Below are 14,838 nucleotides of genomic sequence, written 5' to 3'. Positions count from 1 at the left end.
CAAGCATCTCCTTTGGCTCTGTGTGAGTGGCAGTAGGTGAGGTTACACTGTTCAGGGGTCTTCTCCACATAAATGCGGCCAGAAAAGTTGCTGCAGTGCCTTAAATACGGTAGTAACAGCTTTTCCTTTAAATATTTCCTCATTCTTATCGTCTCCAGATATACTCAGAGCTTATCTTGATCAGAAGGAGTGCTCGGAAGATCATTCTGACTTTTTATATGTTCGATTGATCCGTACTATTCGCGTTCGAGGAATAAAATCTCTTCGGACAGACGGCGATCTCCTTGGATTGTAATCATTTTTCTTTTTGGGGATCCCTCTTCCAGATGGGCCTTGCTCTTACCCCCTCCTTCTCTTCGGACGCACAGTAATCCTCACATGGAGTTCTAGACCCGCTACATTAGACTAGGCCTCCCCCCCCCCCCCCCCCCCACAATTTCCTTATAATGTGATCATGGATTACGAAAACTAATAACATCCCTATTAATCGACTTGATGAACATCTCAAAGTTGGGCCATNGTAAGAGAAAGAGAAAGAAAGAGAGAGGGAGAAGTGGAGATATGTTCTAGAGTCTAGAGATCAAGAACTAGAAAAACAAAAATTCAAAAAAAGAGTGAAGATAGAGGGGTAGGTTTACGTGTGTGGAGGAGAAAAAACAAGAGAAAAAGAAAGAAAAAAATGTATGGATGAAAAAAAAAAACTAAAGAAAGAAAGGAAAAATAATATAAGGAATAAGAAATCAAAATTGAGTAACATTACTACGATATTTTCACAATACTTTCACAATAAATTTTAAGTAATTGGTTGTTATTAGTTGATATTGGTGAGTAAAAAAATAATTTAAATGGTGAATTCAAATTAGAACTAGTAACAACTTACCATTTAAGATTTTGTTTTGAAAGTATTGCGAAAAAATGTTATAGACGCAACATTTCTCATTAAAAAAATATATAATTGTTAATATTGTTTGGAATTTGAAAAATATAGATGAATTAAGAAATATTAAAAAAATAATAAAGAAATAATATTTTAATGGAATAGAAAAAAAAGATGAAGAGTTTGTTGGAAAGTGTATTTAAAAAAGTAAGTAGATAAAAGTGTATTTGCGTGTATGAGAGAGATTTGTTTGTGTGTGTGTGTGTGTGTGTGAGAGAGAGAGAGAGAGAGAGAGAGAGAAATTTGTGTGTGTGTGTGTGTAAGAGAGAGGGAGAAGTGGAGATATGTTCTGCAGTATAGAGATCAAGAACTAGAAAAACAAAAAGTCAAAAAAAAAAGTGTGAAGATAGATATAGGGGTAGGTTTACTTGTGTGGAGGGGAAAAAACAAGAGAAAAAAAGAAAGAAAAAACGTATGGCTGAAAAAAAACAAAAACAAAAAAAAAAGGAAAAATAATATGAGGAATAAGAAATCAAAATTGAGTTACATTACTACGATATTTTCACAATACTTTCATAATAAATTTTAAGTGACTGGTTGTTATTAGTTGATATTGGTGAGTAAAAAAATAATTTAAATGGTGGGTTCAAATTAGAATTAGTAACAACTTACCATATAAGATTTTGTTGTGAATATTTGTGAAAAAATGTTATAGACGCAACATTTCTCATTAAAAAATATATATAATTGTTAATGTTGTTTGGAATTTGAAAAATATAGATGAATTAATAAGTATTAAAAAAAGAATAAAGAAATAATGAAGAAATAATATTTTAATGGAATAGAGAAAAAGATGAAGGGTCTGTTGAAAAGTGTATTTAAAAAAGTGAGTAGGTAAAAGGAAAAAGTCATTATTCATTCTCCAAACAGTACAAAAATTTAGAGAGACTGTTGGAGATGCTCTTATTTATACTATTTCCCCCCCCCCCCCCCCCCACAATTTCCTTATAATGTGATCATGGATTACGAAAACTAATAACATCCCTATTAATCGACTTGATGAACATCTCAAAGTTGGGCCATATCAATATAGAAGTCAGTATTAAAAACAATCCTAATCTAAAAATCAATTATTAATGATTTCAGTAGCAAAAAAGAAGGTAGGACACAACTTCATTGTGTTAAAGTTAATTTATAAAATAAAAAATTGTTTTAATAATGATTTTTTTAATTAAGAATTTTATTTAGCCCCCTAAAGACAAAATTCTTGGCTCTGCCATTGGTCATTCTTCTTGCTAAGTTGCTAGCCATGTTGCATGTTTATGTAAAAGATTTCTATTAGGAAAGCTTTCTTGGACTTAGGTTAAACTCCAAAGGCCGATTGCTTGGTAGAATTTGAGTCAATGTAGAGATTTGTTAGAAATTATCTTAAATTCTTAATTTGACTTGATTTGAGTGGTTTTTTTTTTTATATTATTTTTATATTTTTTATGTGGAGGGAAAGTTTTATTTCTCTTGAAGGAAACTTTTATTTCTTATTAAGAAAGCAAATTGGTTTTACTTATCCACTAAGAATTTCGATATTCCTTATCTACCAAATATTGAAATTTTATAAATAGGCAATTCTACAATGGTTTTCGTAGTTTTGGCCTAAGGATCCTCCTAAGACTCTTAAAAAACACAAAGTAAGTCTATTGAATTAGTTTGAAAGAGCTGTAAATAGGATTTGGTATTTGTCAATATTCTTTGAGTATGTAAAGTGTGAACATTTTATAATTATTTTTTCGATGTAGATCTAAAGAGAGAGTTGTTTTTTTTTTTTTTTTGACATCTTTCATCATAATAATGTTCACAATCAATCTTGTGTAAGGGTGCTATGCGAAAAACCCTTTCATGCAACAACAAATATTATAACTTTTATGGTCACAAGACTCACAACTATAAATGCATGAAGACAAAACTAAAACTTCCACTTATACAACAAGCTCTTATCGGAATTTAAGTTGTGACAACATTTGTGAGTTAAACCTAACATTTAAATTTAAAGAAAAACTATGAAATTCATCATAATCAAAAGAAGTTATCCCATTTTCACCCTGCCATGAGCAGCTTTCCTTCTAATTTTTTATGGTTGTCTACTGTGTACAAGTTGTGCTCTTGTCTTGTGACAAGAGATTCCTCTCTAGCCCTTTTTCCTTTGAATGCACAACAAACCAATCGTCATACATAAGCCTTGTTAGCATATTATGGCCCAAGTGGCCCAAATTAATTTTAGGTGTCATGCACTCGTAAAACAAGCAAGTGAATCTTGGGTTAGTTTAGAGTTAGTCAATTATTCTCTAATATATGAATTCGATATTGAGTTCATTATAACACAAATGCTTGATATCAACATGTAGTCATCAAGTGCTTCCTTAAACCGATTGTCTCACACCATATCAACAAATTTTTTTTTTTTTTGGTTCTTTCTTGAAAAGTAATTATACAGGGTTTCCTGTTATCAATTAATAATAATATTATTATAAAATTATCCATTTCAATTAGGTTTTTACGTTTCATTTCTTTTAGTTTATTTAATTTATTTGTTTACTTACAGATTTTTTCTAAGGTTTTTTTAAGGGTGAAAAAAAAATTGTTCTAAAACAACCTCGCTTCTAAAAAGAATTCCTTATTAATTTTGTTTACATTTTTAGTGTGATTTTGCACCCATAAATGAAAGTGGAATCAAAGACTTTTAAAATACAATATGGCAAAAACCTTTTGTATTACTACTTGAGCTAACAGCAACAATAAGTGGCCTCTTAGTTGGATATGATTCGGGGTAAGCGCTTTGCAATTCCTTGTGGGTTTGATTCTCACACATTTATTATTTAATTTTTTTATATCTATTTTTATGTATTAAAATGTCAACATTCTTAAAATGTGAATGAGTATGAAATATATATATATATATATATAAAAGATATCTTTAATTTTTTTTTTTATACAAGATAGAAATTCTACTATAAACTAATCTAAATGTATATGTGTATAAAGTTTCCTTCTAGAGACTTGAAAACCGGTTTTTGATCTCCGCACCTCACAAGCACTTATACTTATGGAATAACTATCGCACCAAAAGTGTGCAGTGGTTTTTAAAATATCTTTAAGAATGTGGTCTTCCCCACATTTAAACAAATCCCAACGCTTATCGCATTTAAAAAAAAAAAAAAAATTAGTAGCTCCTCATGTACAAAATTCTTGGAGTTTAGGGGGGAAAAGGTTCGAGTTGCAGGGTTAGTAGCATATTGCAATTATCTCTAAAAAAAAAAATGTTCCTCTCTTGCTCATTGTTTTTTTTTTTTTTTTTGGGGGGGGGGGGTAACGTTGTGTTGGTCTTTGAGATCTATGGCTATTTTTTTGCTCTAATTAGATTTTTTTTTTTATTTGCTAGATTTGGGTTTTTTTTATAAACAAATCTGTGATTCTTAATTCGTAATGTAAATAAATGTTTATTGATTTGTTTAGTTGGTGAGAAAATTTGAGAGAAGAAGAGAAAACCAAAAGATCAACTGAACCGAACCAAACTGGTTCAGACTAAATAAGTTTGACGTTCCAATTGGTTTGGTCCCAGGTTCTTAAAAACAAAACATTTCGGTCCGGTCAAAATAAGCTTAGGACTGATTGAATTGGACAGATAGATTACATTCCTAGGAAGGGTTGAAAGACATGAAAGGTTGAATAAACTAACAAAGTGAAACAGTATGATTCAAGAACATATAAAGGATAAAAATTATGAATGCATAAGGGGAATTGAATGAAAGATTTAAAAAGACAATAGTTGGAACTCGGAAGTTGGAAGAGATGAAAAGTTGAACTGAAAAGGAAACGGTTGAAAGAGATGATAGGTTGAAGAACAAAATAAAAATTGCAAAAAAAGAAAAATAAAAAAGGGATAGGAAACGATATTATTGACGTGATGAAACTAGAGTTCTACAAATTTTATTGCAAAGCTTCCATTATTATATATATTATGAGAAGTACTACGTCCACAATGTTTTCAAAACACGTTCTTAACAAATCATATTTGGTAAGTTGTTATTAGTTCAAGTAAATTAAACCCATCATTGAAATTATTATTTTTTGCCTACCAATAATATCCTGTAATAACTTACCATTTATGATTTATTGTAAAAATATTATGAAAATGCCATGGAAATAGTATTTCTCATGTAGTATAGATTTATTCTAAGACTACCTTAATAAACTCAAGAAGTTATTCCCATGTTTACCAATTTACTCAACTTCTCCTAATAACATGAAAAATCAACCTTAAAAATGACAAACAATCTGGACATAACAAATTTGGTCCCAGTGTTCCATCCTCGTCTCCAAACGATGAGCAAGTTCTATCAGGTTACTGAGTGCATATCTTTGCAAGTTCTATAATTAAGGGATGGTCACGCTGCTAAAAATCCTGGTGATTATAAAACAATGCATATTAGATTAGATTGTAATTATCTTATGATGTTCCCTAACAAATCAGTATCATCATTTTCTGAACAATGCAAAATTCTCATTGTATCTAAGCATGCACATCTTTCTAAACACAGAGTGAACAATATATGTCGGTTTGTTTAGGTGGTGGGAATTTTGAATAGTGCTGAAGAGGGAATGCATTGCAAAAACCATTTTATAATCCTAGAATGCCTAAAAAGTATCTTTTATAATACTCATCTCAGATATGTATAAGATCTAAACTCATGGATGTGTAACAATAGCGTTACTTTTCATAAGATGCTTTATTACTATAAAAGATGAATTTCACTTTTGTCCCTAAAATTTAACATAAGTTTCATTTTAGTCTCTTAAAATTTCGAAATTTAATTTCTGAAAATTCAAAAGGTACAATTTGATCAACATTTTTAAATCTGAAGGACCAAATTGAATTTATCCCATATTTGAGGAACAAAATATAATTTACCATAGTGTAAAATGTTGGCCTAAGTAATCAACCAGGAATACCAATCTCATTGCATACTTGTGTAGCTTCATTAATACTATTTTAAGGTACAATTTGTCACTATTATTTTTCATTTTGTCTAGAAATATTCACAAAGCAGGTTGAATAAAGAAAAAAAGCACTGTCGAGAGAAAGATGGGAAATGAGGGGCCTGAGCAAGGTCAGGTCAAAGACAAGCACAGGACATTCCGATCAAAATGTGTACGAAAATGTAATTAGGTATGCCCCAAAAAGTCATAAAGGTAATGAAAGTGGCTGTCAATATTATATTTAATCATGTATCTTATTGTTCAGTGACATGATTATGTATTAATTTATTTATTAGAATACAAGTATTAGCTTTAAAGCATTAATCTGCTTGATGGTTTATTGAGTGTCTGCGATGTCCGCAATCTTGGGGTTATGTAACACCCTGTCTTAACTTAAAAATTAAACAGTCTCTCAAAAAACAAAAAAACAAAAAAGTCTACATACATAAATCTTTTTATTTTATATTTTATACTTTTTGAAATAACTGATTTTAAGTGGAGGAAATATAACTATTTACATAAACATATTATTTTTTTTCCCATTATTCACAATTAATTATTTTAACAATTATGAAAAAAATATTGTGAACAAAGTTGTACATCTAATATTTTTTAAAATGTAATATATTATAAACCTTGTTTAAAATACTAGTATTATTATTTTTGTGTATGTTCTAATAAATATTACTATTTACTAAAAAATTTTTTAAAAAAAAATTAAAATAACTGCATGACCATTGCCACATTTGAAAATTGGAGCGGAACACATGAGTACTTTTTTTTATTGTGAAAATATGTAAGTACCCAATTTGAATCTTTCACTCAAACAAAAAATAAAAAATAATAAAAATATTCTCATTGGGGAATAGAAAGGGTTGAACAATATTATTAAACTGCAAAACTTTTTTAAAGGACTATGAGTAATAGTCAAAGTTGGAGAGGAAAGAATTGATATATATATATATATATATTTAACTATAGTTTAAACATATGGAGCGTCCTATTGTAGTAACATACTCGAATATATATAATTTTTGTATAAAACAAAGTTTTTCTTTAGTATGCTCTATCATCTATGGGTTACATTCATATGACTGTGATATGTCAACTAACAATTTGAAATCACAAAAATTTTGTTTCACTTTGAAAAAATTGAAATACACTTGGCTGTTAAATCAAACAAATATTCGAAATTAAAAAGTCCTCCATTATTCTTTTTTTTTTTAATCAAATTAAAATCTTTATTATTTTTTGGGGCAAAAGTTCAAACCTCGGAGTTTTCACCCTCTGCGATGAGCAACTTCCCTTCTTGTATTTTTGTGGCTGTGTCTGCTGACTATTGAGTGTACAGTTGGTGTCCTTGTGAGCTGTGACACGATGAGATTCCTCTCTAACCCTTTTTATTTTAATACTTCAGCCTTAAACCAATTGTCTCACACCAAATCAGCATTTTTTTTTTTTTTTGGATTTATTAGACCACCCTCTTTTTTCTTGCTTCAGAACTAATTATACGTTTCAATCAGGTTTTTACAATTTTCTTCTTTTAGTTTATTTAAATTAGATTTTTATAATTTTTTTTTTAGATACAATTATATTTTTAACCAAATAAGTAAATCCTCTAACCAATATCATGTCTAAATTATCTTTATTATTAAATTTTGCCCTTGAGTGATAGGATATTTTTTGCTAACCATAATGGAATTACCAATTATAGTTTGGATAAAAAAAATATTAAATATTATTGAAAGAATTATCTTAGCTTAAGAATAGGGCACCTAAAAGGAGAAAAGGAAAAATTGCATTATATTATTCAAACACATTGCCGCAAGATAGATAGTTGTGAATTGCAGTTCATCCTTCCCAACACACCAACCTAACACCATTCACTTCTTTGTTGGTGTTGTACTATTTCAAATTTTGGAACAATATTTTTGAAGAGAGAGAAAGTTCTATCACGTTGTATAACTTGTCACACCATTTCTTAAAAGTTATCAATGTTTTTGGGTGAAATTGTGATGTATTTTTGTGTTAGAACCTATTTCCATCTTTCTTTTGTGTGTGTGTTTGTTTCTCAAAAAAAAAAAAAAAAGAGGTAGGAGAGTTTTTTATTTTTATTTTTTATACAAGATAGAAATTTTACTTTAACCAAATTTAAGTGTATATACATATGAAATTTTATTCTGGAGGCTTAAAGCCTGACTCTTACCTTCCACACTCCAAACGCTTATACCTGTGAATGGCCATCACGTCAAAGGTGTATAGTGATATTTATAAAAGTTTCATTGGTTAATATTATTTGAAAACTGAAAACTAGTAGTAAGAGTTTTCTAAATTCAGTATTCAAACATCCTAAAATAAGAAATATAACTCAAACACTCCTAAAAAAAATCACTTATCAAACCAATTTTTTTTTTTTTTTTTTGCCCATAATTTTTGGTTTTCATATTTAAATATTAAAATCTGTCGTTAACAATTCTATGAAAATTTTGTTTTGTTTTTGTGAAACATAATTATATTGAAGTTGAAAAAGTCTTCTACTGTATACAATTGCTAAAGTTAAACCAATAGGTCTTTAACTACTTACTACACTATTTACCACTACTTCCAATAAAATTACACCAATAAAACACTTCCGGTGAAACAAATTTGACTCCACCAAATCTTGGCTATTAAGGTCTTTTCCCCTTAACCAAAACATTATTTTATACACATTCCTTAACAAGAATCTGAATTTAGCAAAGGGTAATTTGGTCGATATCTCATGCCAACCCATAACAAAGACGGTACATTCTGGCCCCCACTTCCAATAATAACCTTGAAAACTTAACCTTTAAAAGAAATAAATAAATAAAAACACACTCTTCTTAAAACCTAAACCTAAAGACAAAAACAAACCAGAGTGTGTTCATCCAATAGAACTCTGTGACAATGTCTCTGACACCTATGTCCTTCTTCACTATCTTTCTTCTCCTCCATCTTCCTCTCACAGCCACCTCTTCCATCCACAACCTTCTTGAAAGCCAAGGCCTTCCGGCTGGGCTTTTCCCAGACAGTGTAAAGTCATACAGTCTAGACCAAAATGGTCTTCTAGAGGTTCATTTGGACCAGCCATGCTTAGCCAAGTTTGAGACAAGAGTACACTTTGATAGCGTAATCAGGGCTAACCTCAGCTTTGGCGGGCTCAAAGGGTTGGAGGGTCTGAGTCAGGAAGAGCTTTTTCTATGGCTGCCAGTGAAAGATATCATAGTGAATGATCCGTCTTCAGGGCTGATTTTGTTTGATATTGGTGTTGCTCATAAACAACTCTCTCTTTCTCTGTTTGAAGATCCTCCAGTTTGTAAGCCTCAAGGTACTAAATTTTTCTCTGATTTTTTTTTTTTTCCCCAAAAAGTCATAAAGGTAATGAAAGTGGCTGTCAATATTATATTTAATCATGTATCTTATTGTTCAGTGACATGATTATGTATTAATTTATTTATTAGAATACAAGTATTAGCTTTAAAGCATTAATCTGCTTGATGGTTTATTGAGTGTCTGCGATGTCCGCAATCTTGGGGTTATGTAACACCCTGTCTTAACTTAAAAATTAAACAGTCTCTCAAAAAACAAAAAAACAAAAAAGTCTACATACATAAATCTTTTTATTTTATATTTTATACTTTTTGAAATAACTGATTTTAAGTGGAGGAAATATAACTATTTACATAAACATATTATTTTTTTTCCCATTATTCACAATTAATTATTTTAACAATTATGAAAAAAATATTGTGAACAAAGTTGTACATCTAATATTTTTTAAAATGTAATATATTATAAACCTTGTTTAAAATACTAGTATTATTATTTTTGTGTATGTTCTAATAAATATTACTATTTACTAAAAAAATTTTTTTAAAAAAATTAAAATAACTGCATGACCATTGCCACATTTGAAAATTGGAGCGGAACACATGAGTACTTTTTTTTATTGTGAAAATATGTAAGTACCCAATTTGAATCTTTCACTCAAACAAAAAATAAAAAATAATAAAAATATTCTCATTGGGGAATAGAAAGGGTTGAACAATATTATTAAACTGCAAAACTTTTTTAAAGGACTATGAGTAATAGTCAAAGTTGGAGAGGAAAGAATTGATATATATATATATATATATTTAACTATAGTTTAAACATATGGAGCGTCCTATTGTAGTAACATACTCGAATATATATAATTTTTGTATAAAACAAAGTTTTTCTTTAGTATGCTCTATCATCTATGGGTTACATTCATATGACTGTGATATGTCAACTAACAATTTGAAATCACAAAAATTTTGTTTCACTTTGAAAAAATTGAAATACACTTGGCTGTTAAATCAAACAAATATTCGAAATTAAAAAGTCCTCCATTATTCTTTTTTTTTTTAATCAAATTAAAATCTTTATTATTTTTTGGGGCAAAAGTTCAAACCTCGGAGTTTTCACCCTCTGCGATGAGCAACTTCCCTTCTTGTATTTTTGTGGCTGTGTCTGCTGACTATTGAGTGTACAGTTGGTGTCCTTGTGAGCTGTGACACGATGAGATTCCTCTCTAACCCTTTTTATTTTAATACTTCAGCCTTAAACCAATTGTCTCACACCAAATCAGCATTTTTTTTTTTTTTTGGATTTATTAGACCACCCTCTTTTTTCTTGCTTCAGAACTAATTATACGTTTCAATCAGGTTTTTACAATTTTCTTCTTTTAGTTTATTTAAATTAGATTTTTATAATTTTTTTTTTAGATACAATTATATTTTTAACCAAATAAGTAAATCCTCTAACCAATATCATGTCTAAATTATCTTTATTATTAAATTTTGCCCTTGAGTGATAGGATATTTTTTGCTAACCATAATGGAATTACCAATTATAGTTTGGATAAAAAAAATATTAAATATTATTGAAAGAATTATCTTAGCTTAAGAATAGGGCACCTAAAAGGAGAAAAGGAAAAATTGCATTATATTATTCAAACACATTGCCGCAAGATAGATAGTTGTGAATTGCAGTTCATCCTTCCCAACACACCAACCTAACACCATTCACTTCTTTGTTGGTGTTGTACTATTTCAAATTTTGGAACAATATTTTTGAAGAGAGAGAAAGTTCTATCACGTTGTATAACTTGTCACACCATTTCTTAAAAGTTATCAATGTTTTTGGGTGAAATTGTGATGTATTTTTGTGTTAGAACCTATTTCCATCTTTCTTTTGTGTGTGTGTTTGTTTCTCAAAAAAAAAAAAAAAAGAGGTAGGAGAGTTTTTTATTTTTATTTTTTATACAAGATAGAAATTTTACTTTAACCAAATTTAAGTGTATATACATATGAAATTTTATTCTGGAGGCTTAAAGCCTGACTCTTACCTTCCACACTCCAAACGCTTATACCTGTGAATGGCCATCACGTCAAAGGTGTATAGTGATATTTATAAAAGTTTCATTGGTTAATATTATTTGAAAACTGAAAACTAGTAGTAAGAGTTTTCTAAATTCAGTATTCAAACATCCTAAAATAAGAAATATAACTCAAACACTCCTAAAAAAAATCACTTATCAAACCAATTTTTTTTTTTTTTTTTGCCCATAATTTTTGGTTTTCATATTTAAATATTAAAATCTGTCGTTAACAATTCTATGAAAATTTTGTTTTGTTTTTGTGAAACATAATTATATTGAAGTTGAAAAAGTCTTCTACTGTATACAATTGCTAAAGTTAAACCAATAGGTCTTTAACTACTTACTACACTATTTACCACTACTTCCAATAAAATTACACCAATAAAACACTTCCGGTGAAACAAATTTGACTCCACCAAATCTTGGCTATTAAGGTCTTTTCCCCTTAACCAAAACATTATTTTATACACATTCCTTAACAAGAATCTGAATTTAGCAAAGGGTAATTTGGTCGATATCTCATGCCAACCCATAACAAAGACGGTACATTCTGGCCCCCACTTCCAATAATAACCTTGAAAACTTAACCTTTAAAAGAAATAAATAAATAAAAACACACTCTTCTTAAAACCTAAACCTAAAGACAAAAACAAACCAGAGTGTGTTCATCCAATAGAACTCTGTGACAATGTCTCTGACACCTATGTCCTTCTTCACTATCTTTCTTCTCCTCCATCTTCCTCTCACAGCCACCTCTTCCATCCACAACCTTCTTGAAAGCCAAGGCCTTCCGGCTGGGCTTTTCCCAGACAGTGTAAAGTCATACAGTCTAGACCAAAATGGTCTTCTAGAGGTTCATTTGGACCAGCCATGCTTAGCCAAGTTTGAGACAAGAGTACACTTTGATAGCGTAATCAGGGCTAACCTCAGCTTTGGCGGGCTCAAAGGGTTGGAGGGTCTGAGTCAGGAAGAGCTTTTTCTATGGCTGCCAGTGAAAGATATCATAGTGAATGATCCGTCTTCAGGGCTGATTTTGTTTGATATTGGTGTTGCTCATAAACAACTCTCTCTTTCTCTGTTTGAAGATCCTCCAGTTTGTAAGCCTCAAGGTACTAAATTTTTCTCTGATTTTTTTTTTTTGTACTGGGGTTCTGAATTGTTATTTGATTCTGGATCTGGGTAAAACCCTTTCTGGGTCTGTTAATTTGTTCTTTCCTCGGGCACTTTTACTCTGTTTGGTTGCTGAGAAACCCGATCGGAAAATTTTGGAAAATTGTGTCTTTGTATTTTTGATTAAACAGCCTGATTAAAATTCTGTAAAATTATTTCTTAACAAAAAAGGTAGGCCTAATTACATCTTACCCACCTGTGATTTGACTCGAATTTAAGTTGCCTTTGGATTGTAATTTGGCACTTTAAGCTTTGCTCTGTGTCTGTGGATTGAAATTTGGCACTTTAAGCTTTGCTCTGTTAGGATTCTGTAACCCACCTTTGCATTTGCCGTTAAGAAAACAGATTTTAATTAAAAAACATAACATAAAATGGATCAAAAAGCTAGGGTTTAAAATTTTGTAAAAGATGGATGAACATTACATAAAAGAAATTCAAACAAATACAGATTGTATATCAAAATGAAGCAAACTTCCGATGTTAGCTTTGAAGATAAACAAAAAAAAAGAAATGAAAATAAAGCTTGAATCTTGGCTGGGTTTGTGTGTGTGTGTGTGTGTGTGTTAGAGAGAGAGAGAGAGAGCTTAAACTCCACTAAAGACAAGACACAAAAAGGTATCCAACCCAAATTCAAGACCCATATCGATTTTCTCAACACAATTCTCTTTCTCTTCATTTTCTTCAAAAATGACCAAAACCCACCAAGAATCATAGAAAAGTCAAAAACTAAATCCAAAATCAAGTAAAACCATTAATGTTGACACTTGGTTTTTCACTCCCTGATTTTGAAGTCGTGAAATCCAGCAAGAATAATCATTTACCCTTGGTGGTGATTCAAAGTGAGCTTTGTAGGGGATTCAAATGGTGATTATGATAAATGGGTAGTTCCTTAAGGGAGAGTTGACTTAGTATGAAAAATTATCTTCAAACCCTAACCTTTTGATCTGCTTTGTGTTATGTATTTGTATTAAAATGTGTTTTTAATGAAATATGGAGAGGTAGGTACCGGAAGCCTAACGGAGCAGAGCTCATATGTGTAAAATGCTAAATTTTAAATGATAGATAGGCAACTTTAATTTGGGTCAAACCACATGTGGGTCAAACCACATGTGGATAAGTTCTAAGTTGTAATTAGCCCAAAAAAGTATTACTTTAAAATGTTCAGTTTCTTCTTTTTGTTGAATTTTGTCTCTTTGAATAACGTTATATTTAAATGTTGAGTGCAGGCCTGATATTGGAGAAGAATAGCAGGAAGATGAATATGGGATTTCAAGTTCAAAGATGAGAGATAACTATTTCATATGAGAGAGATGGAGTTCTCTTCTTTTTTGTTTGTCTCATATTTTATTTCTCTTTTTGTTTTTTGGGGTTTTTGTTTTTGTTTTTTATTTTTTTATTTTTGGAAGAGGAAAATTTGGAGTACAGATCATAGATGTTGTTTAGGGCTGTAAAAAATGGATAATTGGGTATAAGATTTGGAAATTAAGCTGCAAAATTTTCGGAATTTTAGCATTAGATTCTTTAACTAGATGGTATCTAAAGAAATTTTGGTGGTTTTTTTTTTTTTTTTTTAATACTAAGCCTGTAATTTTTGTTGGTTATTATGATATGGAGTATGGACAAGGTTTTCCTGTTATTTTGCGATATTCTGAAATAATTAATAATGTAAAACATCATTTTCTCTACAGAAGAAGGATAAGTGAATGAGTGAAAGTGAATGACATTTTTTTGCTCCATGAATTTGGCGAACACTTGTATATATGGTATGAGATCTTTTCACGGATTTTTGTTGACGTGTTTGAGAGGTTCAAGCGGGTAGCCTTGGCCCTTGGATAGGCTTAGGCTTGAAAAGAATGAAATGACTTAGTAGGTGTATTGAATGTTAGTTGATTTTTTCCATAGGAAGATGGTTAGTTGCTATTTATATATATATATAGAGAGAGAGAGCTTTTCATTTACATTTTCTCTTAATTTCATTGATCCTATCAACAATATTACCATATGATATGAGATTAATTATGTATTGGGTTATTAAAACCATTAGAATTTGTGTTTTCAAAAAAAAAAAAAAAAAATTAGAATTTGGGAGTTTATTCTTCTAATAAAAGAGCCATCTGCCATTCCCAGTCGTTAGTCAAGACACATTTAGCTTAGAATCCTTGGTAAAGTGGCATGTGATAGCCATGTTGAACTTAGAGTTGATTCATGTGTATAGCTGTTTGTATCTACGTTTTTTCATGCCAACTTGATATAATCACTGTTATGCCAAAAGGCTGTGTATTTCTTCCATTTATCACTTATAACACTCATAGCAATGGTGCTATATTGCCATATT

General features: G+C 30.3%; 2 protein-coding genes across 2 annotated transcripts; both read left to right on the top strand.

Moving 5' to 3' along the window:
* The first annotated feature begins 8,761 nt into the window (after nt 1-8,761).
* On the top strand, nt 8,762-9,367 carry LOC136066471 (uncharacterized). Its single transcript, XM_065770833.1, has one exon. The coding sequence runs from the start codon at nt 8,837-8,839 to the stop codon at nt 9,365-9,367; it is 531 nt and encodes a 176-aa protein (XP_065626905.1). The 5' UTR covers nt 8,762-8,836.
* Nucleotides 9,368-11,947: 2,580 nt separating this feature from the next.
* On the top strand, nt 11,948-14,007 carry LOC111989126 (uncharacterized). The gene is made up of 2 exons (XM_024020923.2): nt 11,948-12,442; nt 13,730-14,007. Exons 1-2 carry the CDS (start codon nt 12,022-12,024, stop codon nt 13,786-13,788), a joined length of 480 nt encoding a protein of 159 aa, XP_023876691.1. The 5' UTR covers nt 11,948-12,021; the 3' UTR covers nt 13,789-14,007.
* The last annotated feature ends 831 nt before the right edge of the window (nt 14,008-14,838 follow it).

Source organism: Quercus suber, unplaced genomic scaffold, assembly GCF_002906115.3.
Source record: "Quercus suber isolate HL8 unplaced genomic scaffold, Cork oak 2.0 scaffold_36, whole genome shotgun sequence".
Lineage (NCBI taxonomy): Eukaryota > Viridiplantae > Streptophyta > Magnoliopsida > Fagales > Fagaceae > Quercus > Quercus suber.
Note: the sequence above shows the minus strand (reverse complement) of the source record. Positions and strands in the feature narration are given on the sequence as shown.

Excerpts from the sequence above, each read along its gene's own strand:
- LOC136066471 (XM_065770833.1), top strand. The coding sequence starts at position 8,837 with ATGTCTCTGACACCTATGTCCTTCTTCACTATCTTTCTTCTCCTCCAT.
- LOC111989126 (XM_024020923.2), top strand. The coding sequence starts at position 12,022 with ATGTCTCTGACACCTATGTCCTTCTTCACTATCTTTCTTCTCCTCCAT. Across the intron at positions 12,443-13,729 it reads TCCAGTTTGTAAGCCTCAAG|GCCTGATATTGGAGAAGAAT; the intron begins GTACTAAATTTT and ends TGTTGAGTGCAG.